We start from the raw sequence: 25,045 nt of genomic DNA, 5'->3' as shown, positions 1-25,045 counted from the left end.
TCTTATACCAGATTTGCATCATCGAATTGTCGGTAAAAATACTGTTGCTTAGTTTAGCGTAACGTAGAGGTCAGCGTATTTCGATAAATCAGACATATTTTGATAACAGACATATAACATATTACAAACAGTACAATAATTTCACGCAATATTGGTATTATTAACAGACTCAAGTTTCATATTCCATTGTCCTCTTTGATGACGTTGTATTTTTCTCTAATTTTACCTTACCTTAATTACGGACTCCCAGCGTGGGGTAGTGCCCATCAAACCTTACTAGATAAATAACTTTTATTACAAAAAAAAGGTTATTCGTATTATTTGTGGCGTCCCGCCACGTTCCCATACAGAGCCATTATCTACTAAATATTAGATTTTGAAAATTAAAGATTTGTATTTTTTTCAACTTGGTCAGTTTATGTTTAATTACAATGTCAATGTACCTCCCAGTATTTTCAATTCAATGTTCCCACGGAACCAGTCTTTTCATGATTATCCCACTAGACAATCTAATGAGTTTCATTTACCCCTTCTGAGAACTTTACTGGCACAGAATACATTTATAATTATACACCGGTCCTAGATTTTGGAACTCACTGAGCTGTGAAATAAAAATTTCCCCATCTTTGTATTCTTTTAAGCGCAAGTTGAAATCTTTTCTATTAAATCTTCTCTGATGTGTTTTTTTTCCCTTTAAGCAATAGGTTTCGTCAACCTCAGGGTTCATCATCCACCTACCAATCATTCAATCATTGAATTCATTATTACGTAAATAAGTAGCCATCACAATCCTTGCTCAGCTGCATGCCATGCATGCAGCACCAACTCTATGAAGCACATTTTTTACCATCCCCTGTTCTATTTCCCTTGTTCAGCGTGTAGGCATTCTCTCATTCTTCTTTCTTTCCTTTCATACTTTTCTTCTATTCTGGCAAGTTGTGTCATGTTGTTGTGATTCTTCTGTTTTGTCCCGTCCTGTCGTATATCATATATGTCACAAGTGTTTGTAAATAAGTAATTCATAAGTTTTAGTGGTTCACAATCTACAAGCTTTGCTTTTAAGTGGACCTCTCTATTCTTTCTTCCTTTTTTTTTTCAACTGAAGCATGACTTTGTATTATCATTTTTTTTGCCAGTATGCGCTCTTATGATTATCGATATCATTTATTTATTGCAAAAGCAAATGTTTTTGTTTATGATGTAATACCTGATTTATCTTGTGTTATTTTTTTGTTGAAAGAAAAAAAAGAAGAATAAAAAAAAGGATATAATATGAAGGAAAAAAAAACACTTTATAATCGGTAATTCTTAAGCTGCAGAAAAGATATTAGAAATATAAATTGGACAAATATTGTTGACTGTCAGAAGATCAAAATCAGTTTCGTCATTTTTTTATTGAAAAAAATGAATTCAATACAATGGTCAGTTTGAAACAAGATTTCAGCAATATATAATGACGTATAATTGACGTGTAGCAACGAGGAACCCACTAAAAAGCTAAGCTTGTGGGATGTAGGTTCCAAAAATGCATTAATTGACATTAACGTTCCGCTTGCTTTATACACACGTATGAAGATTATGTAATAATAATGTCTAATTGTTTAATATTTCGTCGAAAACAAGAAATATTCTGAATTCATTTGATACAGTTATATCGGAGTATGTGTGACAGGTTAAAAAAAAGAAGAGAATGAGCCAGTGTAACAAGGAATAAAATTGGATTACCATTTATTGAAAGAGAAACATCTAAGGTACAGGGAGAGATTGGTATCGTGATACCAATTTTTGAGATTGCCGTCTTTTTTTTGTCATGTTGCTGGAGAGCGAAGATGGTTCAGACACAAGAATTGATCAAGATATGATAGACTGGTTTAAATTTCTGAATTTGGCATTTCATCGGATTGTTTGATTTTTTTTCTCACTTTTTTTTTAAATTCCAAATACATTCGATGTGCGCTTTGAATTACGTTAATTGATATCAATGGGGAGTCTTGTTAAGGATATGGGTTTCTGCGAGACAGAGTCGCTGAGCATTTGAAGCAGGGGGGGGGGGGGATCAAGAGCACCGAATCTTAAATGTGAATAGCTTTTCAACAGATTGCCCGATTTTCTTCAAACTTTGCCGATATGTTCTCCTGATATTGTTGCATTCCATCAATTCAAAGACACATGTGCTTTATGTTAACAAGATTGCAAGTAAAAGGTAGCTTGATGTCTGTCTTTGTATATGTGTTTAATGTAAATGGGATTAAATGAAATACTTAAAAAAAGACTTGTCAACTTTATTCAGGTAAAGTTTGTTTGCACGAGGGATATACTGCCATTATTTCATGAGTTGTTCAAGGTTTCTTGATTGTTATCTAGTATTTCTTCTATATAATACACAAAAACATTGAACTTTATTTTCATTTCCATTAGATAAACAGGGAAATGTATGTACAGTTTTGTACAATGCACTAACATAATATATTTGTAATAATTAAAAAAAAAGTACATTAATAATAAAAAAAAAACAACCAAAAATCTTAAAAACAGGTCAAGTTTTCTCCCGTCTGGGCTTGGAGGACGGTCGTTTGACTGATGCCCAGATCACTGCATCAAGCTGTTGGGACGCCTATCATTGCACGGATCGTGCACGTCTGAATCAACCCTATGGTAAGCCGTGCTGCAGTAAAAAAGAAATGAAAAAAATTGCTTGTTTTTATATGATAAAGACAATTTTATCGAAACATGCATCACTTCATATTCTAGGTGGTTTTAATTACTTAAAGACAAAGAAAATGGTAATGAGTGAAAAAAAGACAATATGGGGGCGGGAGCCTCTGCAAGGAAATTGTCGTTTTAAGCAAGGAATTGTAATAAATCTTCAATTGTCACAAGGACTGATAACGAAAGTCTGGCAATATAGGACCTTAAGGTCAAGGGCTGTGGAACCGGGAGATGCAGCCACCCCACCCCCCCCCCCCCGTAAAAAAGTAACGTTCTAAATTACAAGGGTGACCTGTGGATTGTATTGACCCTTCACCCCATCCTCATTTAGCCCGCAGCCCCCCCCCCCCCAAAAAAAAAAAAAACAAAACCAAAAAACAATCAAACCAAAACAAATCAAAACAAAACAAAACACAAACACAAGCAAACAAACAAACTCTGCAGCCACTGAAGTTGGTCCCTTTCTGGTATACCAGATGTGGTTTAGGATGACTAGGGGAAAAAAAATTAAATAGAATCCTATATTTGATGCTTTCATTCTTGATTTGGAATGTTTGAACCGCTACAATAGTAGCGATTCAAACACTTCAATAGCATACACTTTAAAGGGACTGTACAGTACTGGTTGAAGTAGGGATTCATGTTTTGAACATTCCTAAGTGAGATAATGAAAAGCCTCTTATGAAATATGAAAGAGCATGTAATTTTAAGAAGGATTCAGCATTTATTTGATGAAAATTGATTTTCAAATGGCTGAGATATCCCAAAAAGTGCTAATAATAAAAGATGACATGCCCCAACGTTATTAGTATCTCTTTGTTTCACCTTGTTTTTGGATATCTCAGCCATTTCAAAACCGATTTTCATCGAATAAACTTTTGATGCCCCTTAGAACCGCATGCTCTTTGACATCTCATAGAGTGGTTTCTGAATATCTCACAAAACGTTAAAAGCTAAATCTTCACCTCTACTAGAACTGTACACACGCTTTAATAGCATACACTCACTCGACTCAAATGTTGAATGGAGTCAGTGGCACTGCCGGAGCCCTTTTAATAATCCGTGGTATCATTTTCACTGACAATTACATGTTATTGCTATTTCCAATACAATTGTTGCAGTTAATGTTAGGCCTGTAGCTTATCTAATAGGCTACTGTTACCATGAATCGGATTATCACGGTAACTCATATGATGGGGTATATCAACTGTAAGATAATGGCTATGATAACATAACATCACTCACGAAATTACAATATAATGCCAATGCCGTCTAGCACACACAAGAAAGGGGCGTGATGCTAGATTTCTTCACTATCTTCTTGTCCCGGAATTGTTATCAAGGGGGAGGATACACCGGGGCCTGGAGTGCTAAGACCAATGATCAGAACCAGTTTATCCAGGTCGATCTGAGAACCTTGCATCTCGTCGGTGGGGTGCAGACTCAGGGAAGAAACGGCTATGATCAGTGGGTTACGAGTTTTGCCGTTCAGTACAGTCTCGATGGCCTAACCTGGACTTCGGCATTAAATGGCATACTGATCACGTCCCAGGTAACATTGCATTCATACTATAGATAAAGGTGATTATAAGCCAAAATACTGCAAACATGCATTTTTGTTTTCTTATAGGAAGGCGGCAGCTGTCGTACCAGCAAAATGGGGGAAAACATCTTTCGGTGGCGTCTTTTGCCAGCGGCTTTGCTTGTCGTTATTTCACACCGTCATTCCCTCACATCTGATGCAGTTCTTACTGTTTTATTGTATTCATATTATTCTACTGTAACTGTCCTTGTACTGATTCTGTTATGTTTTGTTTCGTTTTCCGTGTTATATTCTGTATTATACATATTATACATAGGCTTATATGTGAAGAGTTTGTTTGCAACAACCGATAAGTCCATATTTGCCAAATGGAGATATTTGCGATTAAAGGTAAAGAAAAGTAAAGAGAATACTGAGAATTTTTTTGCTTCTTTTGATCATAACTTCAAAAATACACCTTTATTGTAGTGACAAATATATCATTTAACCCGTTGAAGACGGTTTGATTTTGCTACAACACGCATTTCCCCATGACGCAAATCTCTCGTTTGAAGAGGCTACACCCCAGTAAATAATGCCAGTGCATATCTTGGCAATCAATGACTTAAAGTCAAAGATATAAAACACCTGTTTCTTGACCCTGGCCTAATCTAAGCATCAGTCATCGCCACAGCGCCACAGGAGGGGGGGGGGCACCGCGAGAGGAGGAGATTGTTTTGGTTTTGGCATGGGCCATGTAGCTCCATGGTGCGTGTGTGTGTGTACGTGTGTGTGTGTGAGTGTAGACATTCAGCGTATGCAGACAGAGCATGCCTGTACTGTAGTGACCGGAACTATTGTCATTCCATTTTGCTCTCCCCTTCTCCCTCCCCCATCTCCCTCCCTCTCTCCCCCTCGCTCTCCCTCTCTCTCTCTCTCTCTCTCCCCCTCTCTCTCTTTCTCAATGATCCAGTCAGCAGGCTGATTGTAACCAGGGAGGTAGTCTCACCTCCCCGTTGTAACTCACTGCCAAATAGCACATTGTCAGCACCGGCAAACTGGCAATGCTCTCCTTCTTATTCCTGTATTTTCGTTATTTACGGGTCAATTTTTTTCGTTCGAAATGTAAAATGGATGACCATAGAATTTCTCAATAGAATATAAAATTGAAAACTTTAGAAAGGATAGAGAAAATTGAGTTCACTTTGAATGGTCTGCCACAGGCAGATATCCTTATCATGCTCTTACGTAATACGACAGCTGCTTTCTCAATGATCCAGTCAGCAGGCTGATTGTAACCAGGGAGGTAGTCTCACCTCCCCGTTGTAACTCACTGCCAAATAGCACATTGTCAGCACCGGCAAACTGGCAATGCTCTCCTTCTTATTCCTGTATTTTCGTTATTTACGGGTCAATTTTTTTCGTTCGAAATGTAAAATGGATGACCATAGAATTTCTCAATAGAATATAAAATTGAAAACTTTAGAAAGGATAGAGAAAATTGAGTTCACTTTGAATGGTCTGCCACAGGCAGATATCCTTATCATGCTCTTACGTAATACGACAGCTGCTTTCTCAATGATCCAGTCAGCAGGCTGATTGTAACCAGGGAGTAGTCTCACCTCCCCGTTGTAACTCACTGCCAAATAGCACCGGCAAACTGGCAATGCTCTCCTTCTTATTCCTGTATTTTCGTTATTTACGGGTCAATTTTTTTCGTTCGAAATGTAAAATGGATGACCATAGAATTTCTCAATAGAATATAAAATTGAAAACTTTAAAAAGGATAGAGAAAATTGAGTTCACTTTGAATGGTCTGCCACAGGCAGATATCCTTATCATGCTCTTACGTAATACGACAGCTGCTGGAGTCATCAAACCCTGGCTTGGCCTCCAGGTTTGTCACGCCTGAGCAGAAAGCTTATTTGCAATGGACAAGTACTTCGACTCCCAACTCCCAAACGACAAATATACGCACCCCACTTTGGGTATTCCCCAGTTGGGGACTCGCCTCAAACGAGGGATTGACGGCATGCATAGACACTTGCCCGAGTATACTTTCTAGGAACTCGTCCTCAACGGGTTAAAAGGTATTATTTTGTACTTTCTGACAGAGATCGTACTTCAAAATCTTCAAAAATGGACTTATCGGTCTTTGCGAACAAACTCTTCATGTCTATGTTTGTGCATTTTGAAGAGATGTGACATAAATTGAATTGAATCTTCTTGGCTGAATTCGATTAAAACAAACACAAGAAAAACGTACGAATTTACAATAAAAACGTGGGAAATAGAAACGACCACATTGTATTACCAGATAAACAGATTTTTGAGTTATCGGTTGGAAAACATGCCACAATTGTGTTCATTGCAAATTGTTATAAAATGAATGTTCTCATCCGGTCATTGGGAGTGTAGAAACGCAGAAATATTGCACATTTTAACGAGTATATAAGACATGCATTACGTTTGTACGTGCGGGTTAAAATGTACAACGCACTAGCAGTGACGTGCCTGAGTATGTCTGTCTTGATATCGCGTTTACTATCAGTACCTCCTTCCAACAAGTTTAAATGTCTGTTTGTTTGTTTGTTTGTTCATTTCCATCTGAGAAGATGGCTGGATATTCCCTATTCAGCTCTGTTAAGCTGGTCTTCCATGGGGTCCAGTTGGATATGAGGTGGGACCACTAACTTCACCGGGTTAAACACCCTGCTCTTTGCAATGAATGTTTAGCGGGGTTTTTTACGTGCATGAGTTGTTCATACACGGGACCTCCATTTTATGTCCCATCCAAGGGTCGGAGTGTTTTGCCTCTTTCTAGTAGATGGGGGAGGGGGACGGAACGGTATGCTAATACACACAACATGCTCAGTCCAGACTCGGGTTCGAACCCGGGCCGCGTGATCGTGAGGTAGACGCGCTACCGACTGAGCCAACTCACCGCCCTTTCGCATTCGCCCGCATGCACTTTCTTCTCTTTGAGTTCATGTTATCAAACATTCTTTGCTGTTTGCTTGTAGTGTATGTTTGTTTTGTTTTTTAATACGGCTAACATGATTATAATCATGTTTTCTTGCAGACGTTCACTGGAAATTCGGACCGTGACACTGTAGTAACCAATGACTTCGCAGAGCCAGTCATTGCTAGATTTGTTCGTTTCTTACCATTGACTTGGTCTGGTCACATCAGCATGCGGTTTGAGGTCTTGGGTCAACCGTATTCAAGTAAGCACATTTGATACTCCTAAACAGTTTCAATTGACGAAAAATCTAAAAGTAATTATTGATAATTGCGTAGCCCCGCTTTTGTCGACAACAGGGTGACGGATGATTGTTAGCTAACATCCTTGGGCCATTGAAAATATGACAGGTTACCATTATGACTGTATTCACCATGTACTAGAATACAAATCATTTAGTCTTATGTACAATTTGTGCGAACTTATTGTCGTCCTACAGCAGATATAAATCCAATTTTGTTTAAAAAAGACCAAGACATGTTACACTGAACAACCATGATGGCATTAGGATGCTTGTATATTCCTGTAATGTAGCAATATAATCCCATTACAATACCACTTGCTCACCAATTTAACCTATGTATAATTTTTGCATGATTTCTTCTTACGGTCTGCTTCCTTAAGCACCCATTAACGCATTCGTACGTGAAACTGTTATGACATTGTCCTCGTTCACAATGATTTGTAATGAATTTTGAAACCATTTTTATTTTTCATCTTATAGTCACTATTAATTCGGAAACTCCGTACCCAGTACATCCAAATCTGACCATTTTGTTTTCGACATGCATTTATAGACAAGAGTAATTTTGACAGCAACCCGTTTTATTATTTTTTTTTTTGGCTGTATTTGCTTCTAATATTTAGGGTCAAATTCACGAAGGTGTGATTTGAATGTAGACCATGGGTTGTGCAAATTACTCCTGCGTAAATACGATTGGCGGATTGACGCCAGCAGACGTCCAGTAAACACGCATTGATAGGCGCATGTCAAAAGTACGCCTATCCACGCTTATTTTAGTCCATGGTTTCAATTTAAACCATGTTCTAGATTTAAAACCACCTTTGTGAGTTCGCGCTCTAATGTTGAAATATTACGTCTTAACTCCTTTGTAATTTCTTGCAGAGGTCGAAGGTTCCGAGAAAGCACTGGGTATGGCAGATGGTGAAATTCCCGACAGCGCCATCACTGCTTCGAGTGAATACAGCGCGAGACAAGGACCAGCACGAGCTCGTGTGGACACTGTTGCTGGTAGCCTCATACAACTGTCCCTTTCAATTTACAATTCGCTCACTACTCATCTCAACCCCCCCCCCCCCCATTTTTCTCTCTCCTGTATTTCTATGTTTCTATTTATCAAACATAATATCTCAGTTCTGTTATCCAGCTAAGTGCTGCCCTGGAAATATCAAAATGATTCATTTACAAAAATGCGAAAATGTGCACAAATCCGTAATTGCCCACACGTTTTACAAAATGCACATGCGAATGCAAGATAACAAACAACTAATGTGCAGATCTGTAACCTTGCATCAACAAGAAATATGTAAACATGTGAAGAATTAAAATGTGCAGACCTGCTATTTTGCCGTGAAATGAAAAAAAAAAATAAGAGTGATTCACCTTTATATGCTGAACTTTTTTGCGCCATGATGAGTAACGCGTTACAAACGCGTTTACTTCGCGTTGTGTTCGCGAATTCAAGTGTCGTTGTAACAACGACATGTTCGGGAAATCGGCTCTTTTAGAATCTCGAGTGTGAAGAAAATGAAGGTAAACCATATCCTCCCCCCCTCCCCCTCTCCCCCCCCCCCCCCCCACACACAACCATAGGAAACGGCGTTTTGGATTATAGTTTCAAAGCTGATTTTGCATTCAGATTGAGTATATAGGGTCTATAAGCGCACTCTGCATCCCGCAAATTGGTAATTCAGTGTCTTCAACTCGAATCGTGCTACCTCTAGAGATCATAGGTCAATAGCAAATAAGCACTGTATCAACCTCTCTTCAGTTTCTTGAAAACTCCATCACTGATTTTCGACATTTTCGACAGGAAGCATCTCTAGGGTGAAATGATCTAATTTCGTTTGACTCAGAAAAAAAACACGAACCTCTCCCTCTGAAATGTCCAAACTTAGGGATTTACTTTTTGATGTAGGTTTTCCTGGTCAATTTCATACTTGTGTCATTCCGATTCATTAATGTGCATTCAAAGTCACACAGCGCACGCGCGCAAAAATATTCGGGCAAACAAATGCAGAATCCGCGCGATCAATTTCATTTATGGGAGTTCCATTTCGTTTTCGTCAAATCAAATAATTATACGCTTGGGCGTTCAACGTCCATATGCAATCATTGCAATTCCTACTCGTGCATTAAAATTCACGCGATAGTCATGCGATAGTCCCAATGAGCTTGTTTGGAGCGTTCAATTTCATTTTCAGGCGATCAAGTTCCTACTTCGTGCTATCAATTTAACGAGGAAAATGGAGTAGATTTGTTCAGAAAGGAGGAAGGGCATACACGACCAATGAAGGCGTAAATAATAAGTATAGCCTTCTTTAGTCGTGTATAGTGTAATTATGATTGTATAAAGGTTCTACATTCCGTAGCCAGAGGGGGGCGATGGGGCGGTCGCCCCCCCCCCCCCTAAGATTTGGACCGGGGATTTGGGAGGCGGAAAAAAAATGCGTGTATACTATTTGCATGCACATGAAGCGGGTCTCCTTTGCAACCTTTCATCAAATAAAATATTTTTGTGAATATTTCACTCAAAGTGTGCACCAGATCGTTGAATTTCAATTTAAAATATGCAAAATCTCTCGTGCTTGGGAGAGGGGTATCCCCCTCCCAAACCCTCCCCCTCTGTGCCTCTTTCCCTAGTACACTTTTTAGATTTACAAAAAAATTCTGAATAATTTTGAGTGCACAAGACTTATCGCTTATATTCCGAAAACTGAAGGTTCCCTCATGTATAAGGGGAATTTCCCCTTTCAATCGACCCTTTCCTCCCGCAGTCCCCCCCCCCCCCGTAGTTTTTTGTTGTTGTGATTTCCCAAATGTTGATTCCATTAAATATGTGTATACGAGATATCTCAATTTCAACCTTAAAAAGGCAAAGGCTCCATCGGAAGGGAAGGGTGGAGATAACACTCGCCCACGCCTTCTCCCTGCTCGCCCGCCCCTACCCCCCCCCCCCCCCTTCCACCATGGATAGAAGTAGACTGTGGCTATACCCAGATCGCTTTATTTCAATTCTTAAAACGGGGGAATCCCCCTTCACCAAAGCTCTACCTCACAAGACTTTATACATACACACAGATGGTGCACATTCGGAATAAGAGCTAAATTCCGTGATTTTAACACTTCGATGAAAAAGTATTGCACCAAAAATTTGCACCAGATCGCTGATTTCAGGTCTGAAAACGCAAGATCACCTTCGTGTGGGAGGGGATATGCCCCTATCTACACCCTCGTGTGCATGCTTTTGCTGTTTGATTGCTGAACAGACAGCGTTCATGATATTCAGTGTAAGAATAAATACAAGAAGATTATTTAAATGATACCATTTTATAGGCAATTTGTTCAATAATAATCTACACTGAAATATACTGCAACCTTAAACAAGTGGGACTGTTTCAACTCGTTAAAACACGCAAAAACAGGCATCAAATTACACCATTTGCAACGTCAAAATGCAAAAAGTTCTTACCGTGGGAGGGGGGACACCCCCTACCACACCCTCCCCTCCCCCTTCGCTCGCTTCGCTCGCTCGGGTTCAGTCGCATTCATGATATTCAGTGAAAAGAATTAATACAAGAAGATTATTTAAATGATACCATTTTATAGGCAAATTGTTCAATGATAATCTACATCAAAACATACTGCTACCTTAAACAAGTATTACTGTTTCACGTCGATACAACGCGCAAAAACATGCATGAAATTGCACCATTTGCAACATCAAAATGTAAAAAGTTCTTACCGTGGGAGGGGGGACACCCCCCCCCCCACACCCTCCCCTCCCCCTCGCTTGCTCCGCTCGCTTGGGTTCAGTCGCGTTCATGATATTCAGTGAAAAGAGTTAATACAAGAAGTGTATTTAAATCATACCATATTATAGGCGAATTGTTCAATGATAACCTACATCAAAATATACTGCAACCTTAAACAAGTGGGACTGTTTCAACTCGTTAAAACACGCAAAAACATGTATCAAATTGCACCATTTGCAACATCAAAACGCAAAAAGTTCTCACCGTGGGACACTCTTCCCTCACCCTTCGCTCGCTTCGCTCATTCAGGTTCAGTTGCGTTCACGATATTCAGTGAAAAGAATTAATACAAGAAGTGTATTTAAATTATACCATATTATAGGCAGATTGTTCAATAATAATCTACACTAAAATATACTGCTACCTTGAACAAGTGGGACTGTTTCACGTCGATAAAACGCGCAAAAACATGCATCAAATTGCACCATTTGCAACATCAAAATGCAGAAAGTTCTTACCGTGGGAGGGGGGACACCCCCTCCCACACCCTCCCCTCCCCCTCGCTTGCTCCGCTCGCTTGGGTTCAGTCGCGTTCATGGTATTCAGTGAAAAGAGTTAATACAAGAAGTGTATTTAAATCATACCATATGTGACCCTGCACCTCAAAACAAACAAAAAGTCGCCAGACATGAATTTTTAGTTAAGACCATATTCTGAAAGAACAGACTTTAAGCTTTAAAATGATGTATAACTCAAATCAAATGGACTCTCCTAACCTATCTAAATATTGGAAAGAAAGCACAAACTCAGGAAAAGTGTGAACTGAGAAAAGAGGCTCTGAAGTACAGTGTCTATTCAAGCGCTTAATCTTTATCAAACCGTGCTGGCTGTGCGATGAATGGGACAAAAAACAGGAAGTAAACCACCAGAGTAACAACAATGAAGGGATTACCAGATTAAACTGAAATTAAGCATGCTTTATTAACTCATTCTGTTCATACTTAATGCGAACTTTCAAAGCAGTAGCACTATCCTATCAAAAGTTATTAGAGTTGAAAGTGAAAAGTGTGGACAAGGTTTTTCAGGGATTCTAAAGACACACCTAATCACACTATTTTACCAAAAATGTTCAAGATAAACTGCTAAAAAAACACACTTTCCTGCCCGTTTTATGATACCAAGTTTTAGCATAATGTAAAAGAAGACCCGCTCTTTCAGAAAATATGAAAAAGTCAAGTTCGGCTAGGTTGACCCATTTCACTTGTTTTCAGTCCTCAGGCAAAATCAGTGTCTGCGACTTTATGTTCGTTTTGAGGTGCACGGTCACATATTATAGGCGAATTGTTCAATGATAACCTACATCAAAATATACTGCAACCTTAAACAAGTGGGACTGTTTCAACTCGTTAAAACACGCAAAAACATGTATCAAATTGCACCATTTGCAACATCAAAATGCAAAAAGTTCTCACCGTGGGACACTCTTCCCTCCCCCTTCGCTCGCTTCGCTCATTCAGGTTCAGTTGCGTTCATGATATTCAGTGAAAAGAATTAATACAAGAAGTGTATTTAAATTATACCATATTATAGGCAGATTGTTCAATAATAATCTACACTAAAATATACTGCTACCTTGAACAAGTGGGACTGTTTCACGTCGATAAAACGCGCAAAAACATGCATCAAATTGCACCATTTGCAACATCAAAATGCGGAAAGTTCTTACCGTGGGAGGGGGGACACCCCCTCCCACACCCTCCCCTCCCCCCCCCCTCGCTCGCTCCGCTCGCTCGGGTTCAGTCGCGTTCATGATATTCAGTGAAAAGAATCAATACAAGAAGTGCATTTACATTATACCATTTTATAGACAAATTGTTCAATAATAATCTACATCAAAATAAACTGCTACCTTAAACAAGTGGGACTGTTTCACGTCGATGAAACGCGCAAAAACATGCATCAAATTGCACCATTTACAACATCAAAATGCAAAAAGGTTCTCACCGTGGGAGGGGGAAAACCCCCCTCCCACCCCCCCCCCCCCCTCGCTCGCTCCGCTCGCTCGGGCTCGGTTGTTTCGCTCCTCCGCACACTAACAGCCCCCCCCCCCCCCCCTAAAGAAGAAATCCTGGCTACGCCGTTGCATTGCTCTATGTAAATGTATTCTTTGTTTTTCATCTCAATGATTTTTTAATTGTAAGGTCCAATCAGCAGTGCATCCAAACAGCACAACGACAATCTAATCAAATGTCTTGATGATACTGCATGCTGACAACGCCCTAACACTAACCAAATATTGGCAATGCATAATTTTAAAGACAAACTGACACACAATGATCTCGCATAGTCCCGCAGTCCCGCAGTGAACCAATGAGATAAAAATAAACAACAAACAAGACCGGATGCAATGTACATGTTATGGGTTTTAATGTAGTCCATTTTTCCCCCGAAGGTGTCAACCATCCTTCCGTATTATGATCGTCTGAAGGCCTATACAGTGTCAAATGTTTGTTTTTTTTTTATTTCATTTCCCATCTAAGAAGTGGCTGATCTTCCATGGGGTCCAGTTGGATGTCAGTTTGAACCACTTCACCGGGTTAAACACCCTTCTCTTTGCGATGAATAAATGAGGTGGGGTCTTTTACGCGCATGAGTTGTGACTCTCTCACACATGGGACCTCCATTTTATGGCCTATCCGACATGTGCCTGTATATTCCTTTTCGTGAAGCCCGAGTTCAAATTTTTCAGTGAACAGGTCGACCTCCACAGCATGATGAATAATCTTCATCTTAAATCCCAATATATTCAAACTAACTAATTCAGGACTTCTTTTATATTTAATGCGGTTATTTGGAACATACTTGCCTGCTCACGAATTTGAATAACCAACGAAATTCCTTCGTCAGCTTTACATGGATTTGACAGTGTTTGAATGCCCATTGCTGAAATGCATGTTCCTCTCCTAAATTTGAATGCTCTGACAAGGAATTCGAATGACCGAATCTTGAATTTGATTGCTCATTCAGTGCTGCGAGCATGAAATGCGTGAAATCGAATGCTCGGAATAGGAACTTGAATAACAAAAGTATGAATTTGACCGGGAAAACCTATATTTCTCTTTTCGAAATCTAGAAGATATCGAGCTACTAAAGTTACTTTCTTGAAGAAAAGACATATTGCAAACTGCAAATTTCTGTTTGCACAATGCGGCTTCGGGGGTAACCAAGCTGGTTCTCGTCCCCGCAGATGACAGAAGGATCTACCATGAATAGGCCATGATTAAACTTTAATCTTAAAGAAATTCCAAACTTTAAACTTTAGGCTTAGATAAACTTCATATCAAAAGAATGATCTTAACAGACGTGATATAAATGGTGGAGTACACACAGAATATTGGCAGCGATGATTTCATTTATTTGTTTCCGTACTCAAATAATACAAACTAATTGCAAAGTAGTATAGCCGATTTCTACGAGAAGGTGAAATGCCACAAAGCAAATACACATATAATTTTATTTGCAAACAATATTTTGGAAAATATAGTACATGTACAGATACAACTACCATGATGATGTTGGTGACGATTGCGGTAACTGAATTATCATACCGCAAATGGCGATAAGGATAGCTATAGTGATATTTTATGTAAAAAAGTAATTATGATGATTGGTATAAATGTTGATAGTTCAAAGTATTGGCAAAAATACTACTCAGACGTGACCGATGCCACTAAAGGTATATATGTGACCGTGCACCTCAAAACGAACATAAAGTCGCACACACTGATTTTGCGTGAGGACTGAAAATAAGTGAAATGGGTCAACCTAGCCGAACTTGACTTTTTCATATTTTCTGAAAGAGCGGGTCTTCTTTTACATCATGCTAAAATTTGGTATCATAAAATGGGCAGGAAAGTGGGGTTTTTTAGCAGTTTATCTAGAACATTTTTGGTAGAATAGCGTGATTACGTGTGTCTTTGGAATCCCTTTTTCATTTCTGAAAAACCTTGTCCACACTCTTCACATTCAACTCTAATAGCTTTTGCAAGTATAGTGCTACTGCTTTGAAAGTTGGCATTAATTATGGACAGAATGTGTTAATGAGGCATATTCAATTTCATTTTCATCTGATAATCCCTTCATTGTTGTTACTCTGGTGGTTTACTTCCTGTTTTTTGTCCCATTCATCGCACAGCCAGCACGGTTTGGTAAAGATTAAGCGCTTGAATAGACACTGTACTTCAGAGCCTCTTTTCTCAGTTCACACTTTTCCTTTTTTCATTTTAAAGCTCTTTCAGAATATGGTCTTAACTAAAAATTCATGTCTGGCGACTTTTTGTTTGTTTTGAGGGGCAGGGTCACATATAATAAATTGTATCTTGAATAGCAAAATGAAAAACACACTCGCGTCGTGAGAAATCCTTGACTGTATCTGTCTTTGCTGATGAGCAGGTTATGTTAACTGTTCTCAAACTGGCATAGGGACCTAGTCCATTCGTGAAACCCAAGGGTTTGTTTTTGTTTTGTTTTTTTAACATGATATCGCCGATGATTGTGTGTGTGTGTGTGTGTGTGTGTGATTTTTTTCTTTTTCCTGTTTTGTTCTTTTTCTTATTTTTTGACTTATGAATTAGCGTCCCTGCTCATTTTGCCTTTTTTTTTTTGTACAACAGGTGGTGGAAAGAGTGGTGCTTGGTGCGCCCAAGTCAGTGATGAAAATCAATGGATCCAAGTGGACCTGAACAGGTTTTACCTGGTGACGGGTATCATATCACAGGGTCGGCAGGAATGGAGTCATTGGATAAGAACTTATAACGTTTCCTACAGCGAGGATGGAAATACTTTCACCCCTATCCGGGACTGCAATGGAGATAAAAAGGTACGTTTGTGACCTAGTGTTTCCTTTCTTTCTCTCTTTCTTTTTTTTCCATTCTTTTTTTGTTTTGTCCTGTCTCATTAGTTTCGGATACGAATAGTGTCTTGTAGTACATTACCTCAAAATTCGACATTTGGAAAGATCACAGACTTCGCCACTTGTCTGTGACTCTGTATAATTTCGTTTACTGGGTGCATTTGCATGTGTGTGTGTGTGTGTGAGGTAGAGAGAGTGTGTGTGTGTGTAAGAGAGGGAGACTATATTATCAATGTTGAAAAAACAACAACCAACAAAGATAAAGTGGTTTAGTAAGCCTACTCGCCGGTGTTTTGTACGTTTCATGTTAAAAGTATGTTTTTTTTTTTTGAACTGACGCCTAAGATCACGTGAAAGTTTGCTGTTACGTTCTAACGCTTCTCATTTCGGACACTTCTTAAATAAAGGCCTATCGCATTCTTTGATTTCAGTATGTTCTTGCAAGGAAATGACCCTCACTGTATTATTTTTTTAATAGACATTCACAACCATGGCAGATCGCTCTACGAAGAGAACAAACCGCTTTGCGAGATCGGTTCTGGCCCGATTTGTCCGCATTCTCCCAGTAACTTGGCACAATCAAATCAGTATGCGGTTTGAATTACTAGGCAAGGGGCCTGTCGCAGGTAATGGGAAAAAGTTGCAGGTCATAAAACTGCAAGAAATACATACATTTGTATCATAGAAAACTTCAAGAACTCTGCTCTCTCACTGTTTCATAGAAGTGTTCTTTCATAATTGAACTTCAACTACACAGGCGCACATACATTAGACCACCTAAATGTTGAAATGAATTCATATTAGAGTACGTATCATATGAATGTAATTTAGGCTTTGAAATGATATATGAAGAGTTTGTTTGCAAAAACCGATAAGTCCATATTTGCCAAATGAAGATATTTGCGATTAAAGGTCAAGAAAAATAAAGAGAATAATAAGAAAATTCTTGCTTCTTTTGACCATAACTTCACAAATGTCCCTTTATATGTGACTGTGCACCTCAAAACGAACATAAAGTCGCACACACTGATTTTGCGTGAGGACTGAAAATAAGTGAAATGGGTCAACCTAGCCGAACTTGACTTTATCATATTTTCTTAAAGAGCGGGTCTTCTTTTACATTATGCTAAAATTTGGCATCATAAAACGGGCAGGAAAGTGTGTTTTTTTAGCAGTTTATCTCGAACATTTTTGGTAGAATAGTGTGATTAGGTGTGTCTTTAGAATCTCTTTTTCATTTCTGAAAAAACTTGTCCACATTCTTCACTTTCAACTCTAATAACTTTTGAAAGGATAGTGCTACTGCTTTGAAAGTTGGCATTAATTAAGGACAGAATGTGTTAATGAGGCATGCTTAATTTCAGTTTAACCTAATAATCCCTTCATTGTTGTTACTCTGGTGGTATACTTCCCGTTTTTTGTCCCATTCATCGCACAGCCAGCACGGTTTGGTAAAGATTAAGCGCTTGAATAGACACCGTACTTCAGAGCCTCTTTTCTCAGTTCACACTTTTCCTGAGTTTGTGCTTTCTTTCCAATATTTATATAGGTTAGGAGAGTCCATTTGATTTAAGTTATACATCATTTTAAAGCTTAAAAGTCTGCTCTTTCAGAATTTTATGGTCTTAACTAAAAATTCGTGTCTGGCGACTTTTTGTTTGTTTTGAGGTGCAGGGTCACATATGTATTGACCAATATATCATTTAAAAGGTGTCATTTTGTGCTTTATGACAGAGAACGTACTTCAAAATCTTCAAAAACTGACTTATCGGTTTCTGCGAACAAACTCTTATATACCTTCCCAAAATTGAATCAACCCAATCCATTAAAAAGGAATTAAAATAACAACGAATTAGGAAGCGCACTTTCACAGAAAAGTGAAAAATATCAATAGGTTTAAAAAGTTATGTGGAAATGTGGAAATGAGTAAATACATGTAAACATTCAAACGCAGATAGAAAGCTACTTCCATTTTTTTTTAATTTCAGTCCGTGTTTGTTATTTTTCAAGAAAGGTTATCACCAAGCAGAGAGAAATGTATGTGTTTCAACGAAAGTGCGCTTGTATGAACAAAAAACGTAAAGATATAAAATCATCATGTATATTTCAATATTCAGCCCCTTAAATATCAAATATATATCATGTTGTTAAAAATTGCCATATCGGTTTTCGTAGTAATTCAAACTCTTTGTTTTATAAAATCCAACATATATGATAAGCCTATACATGATAATTACACGCATACAAAATGGCCTAGGATTTATACTGATATTGCCTTGTGGGATGAGTGTTTGTGTGTAGGGAGGGGGGAGGGGGCGTGGTAGCCAGTTACATTCACAGTGGGGGGGGGGGGGGGGGGAGGGACTTTGGTGAGTGAATTGCCAAGAGTAGGTACTGACCCAAAATAGTATAAAAATGGCTTTCTGTCAAAAGGAAAATGGCACTTCCCCCTCCCCAAAAAAAAAAAAAATAAATGAATAAATAAATAAAAAAAGAACTGATGTACCTGTACTTTTGTTCTTTTACTAGGAAGAGGGCACAATATGATACATGTACTTATTTCAAGATGTCGTTTTGGGACAATTCCTTGCAAACAGTAATTCTGAATTAGGCCAAACATATAAAAATTTTACCTAACATTATTTACCAATTAATAATCACTTACTGCGTATTAGCCGTCTGTGGTAATCTATAAAGAAAATTGTGCAACGACGGAGCTTGGTTGAATTTTAACTGTTATTTCGTGAATTGTTTTACTTTTCTAGCTTGTGTATGTGTTTGATAATTTCAACCTTTACCTTCTATCATACAACCACAAAACCACAAAACTGTCATATTGTAGCCCTAATTACATAACTTTTGCATTCACGTAATTACATCGCAGATTGGTTCAATGAAATAAATGTATCAATATACGATGATATAACGTAAGTTTTGAAGTGTCGTTGGTAGCTGGTTGGGGCTTGTTCCGTATAATTTTGTTACCTTTGTGCCCGCAGGTCAACGCTTCGAACCCATTAAGCTCGGTATGGAAAGCGGAAGGATCACGGACGCCATGCTGTCTTCGAGTACATGCTACAGTGCGAATCATTGTGTCAGCAGAGCCAGGCTTCACCAAGCTGCAAGTAAATCCAATGTCAATATATCATTCTCTTTGTTCTTCTGATGTATAGAGTAGACTTATTTTGTGTCTTTTACATTCTATTCTCGGCGAAATTTAAGCAAGAAGGACACTTGTTGTGTGTGTGTGTGTGTGTGTGTGTGTGTGTACTTGTTCATTATATTTCTTCTTTTTTTAACGTTTTTCCCGTAATTTTATCCTCAACGTTATCCTCAACTTCACAAAGACAAGACTTGAATAGTATTTTTTTTCTGAATTTCTGAATTCAAGACTATATTCTGATGCCTGATCTTGTATTTTTCTTTCTTTCTTTCTTTATTTCATTCCATGTATTTGAATATAATATTGTTACTGCAACTAGGAACATTACCCCTAACCCTAACCCAAACTCCAACCCTAAAGCTAACCTTAATGCTAACCCAAACTCTAACCATAACGCTAAACCTAATCTTTGTTATGACCTTATCACTAACCAGTATTTGTCTGGGGGGGGGGGGGGAGGGTAATTGTCCTGGGGTTAATTGCTCTGATACGACTTTTACTATGATACAGAATGTGCAAAAAGCACAATTTGGCTTAACGGTTGGATGAAGTCACTCTGTAGACAGGTAGGGACAGTATCAGATCCAAAACTTGAATCAATTCAATTCAATTTCAATTCAATCATAGTTTATTTCCAATCAACGAAAATCAAAAACATAGTACAAAGTATACATGTCATGAAATAATAATTGTTTAAACATTTGCAAAAGATCCATGTAATATACAAGATAAGTTATATAACAACAACAATAATTAGGAAAAACAATGCATATATACTTCGTGGGCATGCGGAAAATAAATTCGATTATGGAAAATAGTGATCCACTAAAGAGCAAAGCTTGTGGGACGTGGATCGCTAGATAGTTAATAAATAAACAATGTATTATTCAATATTCTTTATAACTATTATATCTAATATAGATTATTTAAATCATCTGTAGAAATATACATATAATCATTTTAAGATACGCAGGTCGGGGAAAAATATATAATTATAATAAAGTATCAATGCTAATGCCCGGACACTGTTCATTGAACCGCGTGTACCGGGAAAATATGACAAGGACAACACACTCGTACACACATTCAATTACCCTCAAACATATAAGACGCGAGACAGTACTGAGAAGAGAGAAGACGATAACAATACAAGTCTATGAAGAACAAAGGACAGGAAAGGAGGAGGAGAGAAGAAAGAAAGAAGTGAGGTCTGCCTGCAGAACACGCCAAGTGCTGCGACATCAGGACAGGTGAAAGCTGAAGCATGAATTAAAACCATTAGGATTATCTAAAATTATAAATAGAGAGTAGGTATTTTCTGAATTTGTATTTAAATGTGATGAATTTGGGGGAATCTTTAAGTATTTTCTAGATTATTCCAAAGTCTGGGCGGAGTAAAAAGGAATGTATTTTGGGCATGTGCGGTTCTCATTAATGGAAGATGGAATTCATCGGATCTTTGCGTGGGATAGTTATGTACATGACTGTTTCGATGAAATGAGTCGTGAATTATTTTGGGTAAAAAAATGCTATTATAATTAAACATGAACTGGCCAAGTTGAAACACATACAAAACTTTTATTTTTAATATTTATACCCCCGCCAAACGAAGTTTGAAGGGGGCATATAGGAATCAGCGGACGGTCGGTCGGTCGGGCGGTCGGGTGGTCGGTCGGGCGGTCGGTCGGTCGGGCGGTCGGTCGGGCGGTCGGTCGGGCGGTCGGTCCGTTGCAAATCTTGCGTCGCGAACTACTTCCTCAGTTTTCAACCGACTCCCATAAAACTTGGCACAGATGTGTGCCTTGGGTTGTAGATGTGCAAGACGTATTTTTTGACAGTACCCAAAAGTACGTTGCCATGGTAACGGCATATTATGGGCAAAAATGGGTACAAATCTTGCGTCGCGAACTCCTCCCACAGTTTTTGATCAATTTTTATGAAATTAGGTACAGATGTTCATCTGAATATGTTAATGTGCAAGACACATATTTCCGCAGTGGCAAAAAGTGCGTTGCCATGGTAACGGCATGTTATTGGTAAAATATAGGGCAAAATACTTCATGGCAAAACTGCTTCATCAGTGTTCTTCCAATTCTCATGGAATTCATATTGAATGTTTGTCTTAGGATATAGGTCAGCATGACACATTTCTTGACAGTGACAAAAAGTATGTTGCCATGGTAACAGCTCACATATTATGAGCCAAAATGATGGAAAAGTTTGTGTTGCAAACTACTTCCTCAGTTTTTGCCCAATTTCCATGAAACTTGGTACAGATGTGTGCCTTTGGTTGTAGATGTGCAAGACGCATTTTTCGACAGTACCCGAAAGTACGTTGCCATGGTAACGGCATATCAATGGCAGAAGATCAAGGAAAGATCTTGCGGATTTAACTACTTCCTCAGTTTTTTGACCAAAGCTTATGAAATGTTGTTTTGACCAAAGCTTATGAAATGTTGTTTGGCGGGGGTATAACCAGTCGCTGTAGCGACATTTCTAGTTTTTGGTTAAAAAAAAAACAAAGCATCTGTATGCTCTCGGGTATGTATGTTAAACACAATTGTGACCCTGCACCTCAAAACAAACAAAAAGTCGCCAGACATGAATTTTTAGTTAAGACTATATTTTGAAAAAGAAGACTTTAGGCTTTAAAATGATGTATAACTCAAATGAAATGGACTCTCCTAACCTGTCTAAATATTGGAAAGAAAGCACAAACTCAAGAAAAGTGTTAACTGAGAAAAGAGGCTCTGAAGTGCAGTGTCTATTCAAGCGCTCAATCTTTACCAAACCGTGCTGGCTGTGCGATGAATGGGACAAAAAACAGGAAGTAAACCACAAGAGTAACAACAATGAAGGAATTGTCAGATGAAACTGAAGGTACGCATGCCTCCTTAACACATTCTTTCCATAATCAATGCCAACTTTCAAAGCAGAAGCACTATCCTTTCAAAAGTTATCAGAGTTGAAAATGAAGAGTGTGGACAAGGTTTTTAGAAATTAAAAAGGGATTCTAAAGACAAACCTAATCACACTGTTCTACCAAAAATGTTCAAGATAAACTGCTAAAAAACACACTTTCCTGCCCGTTTTTATGATACCAAATTTTAGCATAATGTAAAAGAAGACCCGCTCTTTCAGAAAATATGAAAAAGTCAAGTTCGTCTATGTTGACCCATTTCACTTATTTTCAGTCCTCACGCAAAATCAGTGTGTGCGACTTTATGTTCGTTTTGAGGTGCACGGTCACAATTCTGAGCGCTTTCTTTTGCAATAAAAAAAAAGTTTATCAAGTAATGTCTGATATGTATTACCCCAAGCAAGGATCCCGTTATGTAAATAAGGTAGTATCAAAGTAGAATAAAGAGTTAATAATGCAGATGAAGGAAGATAATATTTTAATCTGTTCATTACACTATTGTTACGTGAAATAGTTGTACATATGTTATCAATATGATTCCTCCATGAAAGCTTGTTATCAACGTAAACACCAAGAAATTTAAAAGAAGAAACTTCTTCTAGGGGAGTAGTATCAAATGTTATATTGCCTGGGAGGCTATCTAAACAGTTACTAAAAATCATAAATTTTGTTTTTTGGATATTTAATGACAATTTATTTGCGTATATCCATTGTATGACCTTTCACAATTCTTCATTTACTGTTCTTGTTAAGATATTTGGGTCAGGGTGGGGAAAGAAAGGTTAGAATCATCCGCGAATAATAAGAGTGATAGTTTCTCCGAGGATCTATGAAAATTATTGATATAAATAATGAATAACAATGGGCCTAGTAAGCTCCCTTGTGGAACACCACATGTATTTTTTTTTTTATTTTGAGAGTCAGAGCCGTTGACATGTACAAATTGGGATCTATTTGATAAATAACTCATGAACCACTCCAAGGCCTTTCCACGTATGCCATAATTGGATAATTCGGCGAGAAGAATTCTATGGTTAATCGTGACAAAGGCCTTGGAAAAGTCTAAGAAGATACCTATTGTGTGTGAAAATGTGTCGAGTGCGTGTGTGACTTTGTCGATGAGGGCGAGTAGTGCGTGTGTTGTGCTGTGGTTTTCCCTGAATCCAAATTGAACATTTGAAAATATGTCGCAGGTTTTAAGAAAACGTTCTGTCCTGATGTAAACTATTCTTTCGAGAATCTTAGAAATGGAAGATGATAAAGATATTGGTCTATAGTTATTGACATCATCCTTCTCCCCTTTCTTATATATAGGAATTACCTTCGTATTTTCATACTATTTGGCACATGGCCAGTTGTAAGCGATAATTGATAATGTGTACTATGGGATCCACTATTTGAGGAATTATGATTTTTCTCAAATGGTTGTCAATTCCGTCGTGGCCAGGACTTTTTCCTTCTTTCAAATTAGCAACAATCTTTATTATTTCTTCTTTATATGTAGGGTCAAAAATATAGTTTTGGAGTTAGGTGTATGTAAAAAATCACTTTTTTATTTACTAGAAAGAGGAATTTTGTGAGATAATTTTTTTTCCAATTGAGGAGAAGAAATCATAAAAAATTTCGGCCATGCCAGCGGGAGTATTGCTGGAGGCATTGCCCCATCGAACTTCAAAAATATTAGATGAGTTGTTAGGTGTATTCATAGCATTTTGTAATGTTTTCCATGTGTTTTTAATATCATTTTTATATTTACTTATCTGATTTACGTAAAAATTTTTCTTCTGCGTAATAATTTGGTGTGTTTTTGTATGAAACATATTTGTTCTTATTTTTTTCAGTGGGGTTGCATCTGTATCTATAAAAGAAATGATTTTTCTTGTTTATAGATCGTAATATAGACTGGGTTATCCACGGGAGTCTTGGAATTTGCTTATATCTGTTCTTTATATTACGCAGGGGAATATGGTTATTAATTTCGGAGGTAATAATAGATATGAAGTAGCAACGGCGTAAATCCGTACTGAGGAGTGGGGGGGGGGGATGATTGGCGATAGTCACCATCACCACGATTACAAGCCCATAAGCGGACCGGCGCAGCCCTTGGGGGGGGGGGGGGGGGGGGAGCTTGCCACCCCCCCCCCCCACACACACACACACTTTACAGGGATCAAATGTCCCACTCTTTTCCATGCAAAGTGGGAGGGAAGTAGCAGCAAAAATATGACGACTTTTTGTTCTTGTTTTTGTTTTTTTTTCTTGTCAGCCGACTTTCGGCGGAAAATCAGACCTTAAAAGTATGAAGACTTTTTTGTTGTTGTTTCTCTTGTCTTTTGATGTTCTTTCTTCTTGACTGACACGCGATTTTGCTCCCCCCCCCTTTCAAGAAAGTAGCGCAGCCCTGAATAATGCCCAAATAAAGTCAATAAAATGCTAATAACGATATCCATTTCTTGAATAACGTAGTAGATATTTTCCTGTAGCTATTAATTGTATTCGTCAATTTTCTTGTTTGAAGTCAGTGAAGCAATCATCACAGGGGCATCGTTCCGTTTTAATGATGGGGGGTAGGGGAAGGACTTTGAGTTTGAATATCTGTGCGAGGGAGCGGAGCGGCCTGGGGGAGGGTGTGGGAGGGGGGTATCCCCCTCCCACACGAGGAAAATTTGGCATTTTCAGATCTCAAATTCAGCGATCTAGTGCACACTTTTGGTAAAATTTGGGATTTTTTCCTATAAAAAAACAAGTCAGAAAAAGAAATATTCATAGATAATTAAATGACTACATCGTGGTACACTGTA

At 38.3% G+C, this 25,045-nt stretch overlaps 1 protein-coding gene across 3 annotated transcripts in view; it reads left to right on the top strand.

Moving 5' to 3' along the window:
• The window catches only part of LOC139733885 (uncharacterized), a 105,964-nt gene that overhangs the window by 17,178 nt on the left and 63,741 nt on the right, over positions 1 to 25,045 (top strand). For 2 of the 3 annotated variants that reach the window (XM_071644686.1, XM_071644687.1), the window contains exons 6-12: positions 2,536 to 2,655; positions 4,053 to 4,261; positions 7,314 to 7,458; positions 8,380 to 8,505; positions 15,923 to 16,128; positions 16,640 to 16,787; positions 19,161 to 19,286. In XM_071644686.1, the coding sequence (XP_071500787.1) occupies positions 2,536 to 2,655; positions 4,053 to 4,261; positions 7,314 to 7,458; positions 8,380 to 8,505; positions 15,923 to 16,128; positions 16,640 to 16,787; positions 19,161 to 19,286 (1,080 nt within the window). Of the gene's footprint in view, positions 1 to 2,535; positions 2,656 to 4,048; positions 4,262 to 7,313; positions 7,459 to 8,379; positions 8,506 to 15,922; positions 16,129 to 16,639; positions 16,788 to 19,160; positions 19,287 to 25,045 lie in introns of all 3 variants that reach the window. The other variant, XM_071644688.1, reaches the window with a different exon arrangement.

The sequence above is a fragment of the Diadema antillarum genome, unplaced genomic scaffold, assembly GCF_040938485.1.
Source record: "Diadema antillarum isolate AM-2024a unplaced genomic scaffold, OU_Dant_1.0 seq00000501_RagTag, whole genome shotgun sequence".
NCBI lineage: Eukaryota > Metazoa > Echinodermata > Echinoidea > Diadematoida > Diadematidae > Diadema > Diadema antillarum.
The sequence above is the reverse complement of the archived record's forward strand: the minus strand, read 5'-3'. Positions and strand labels throughout refer to the sequence as shown.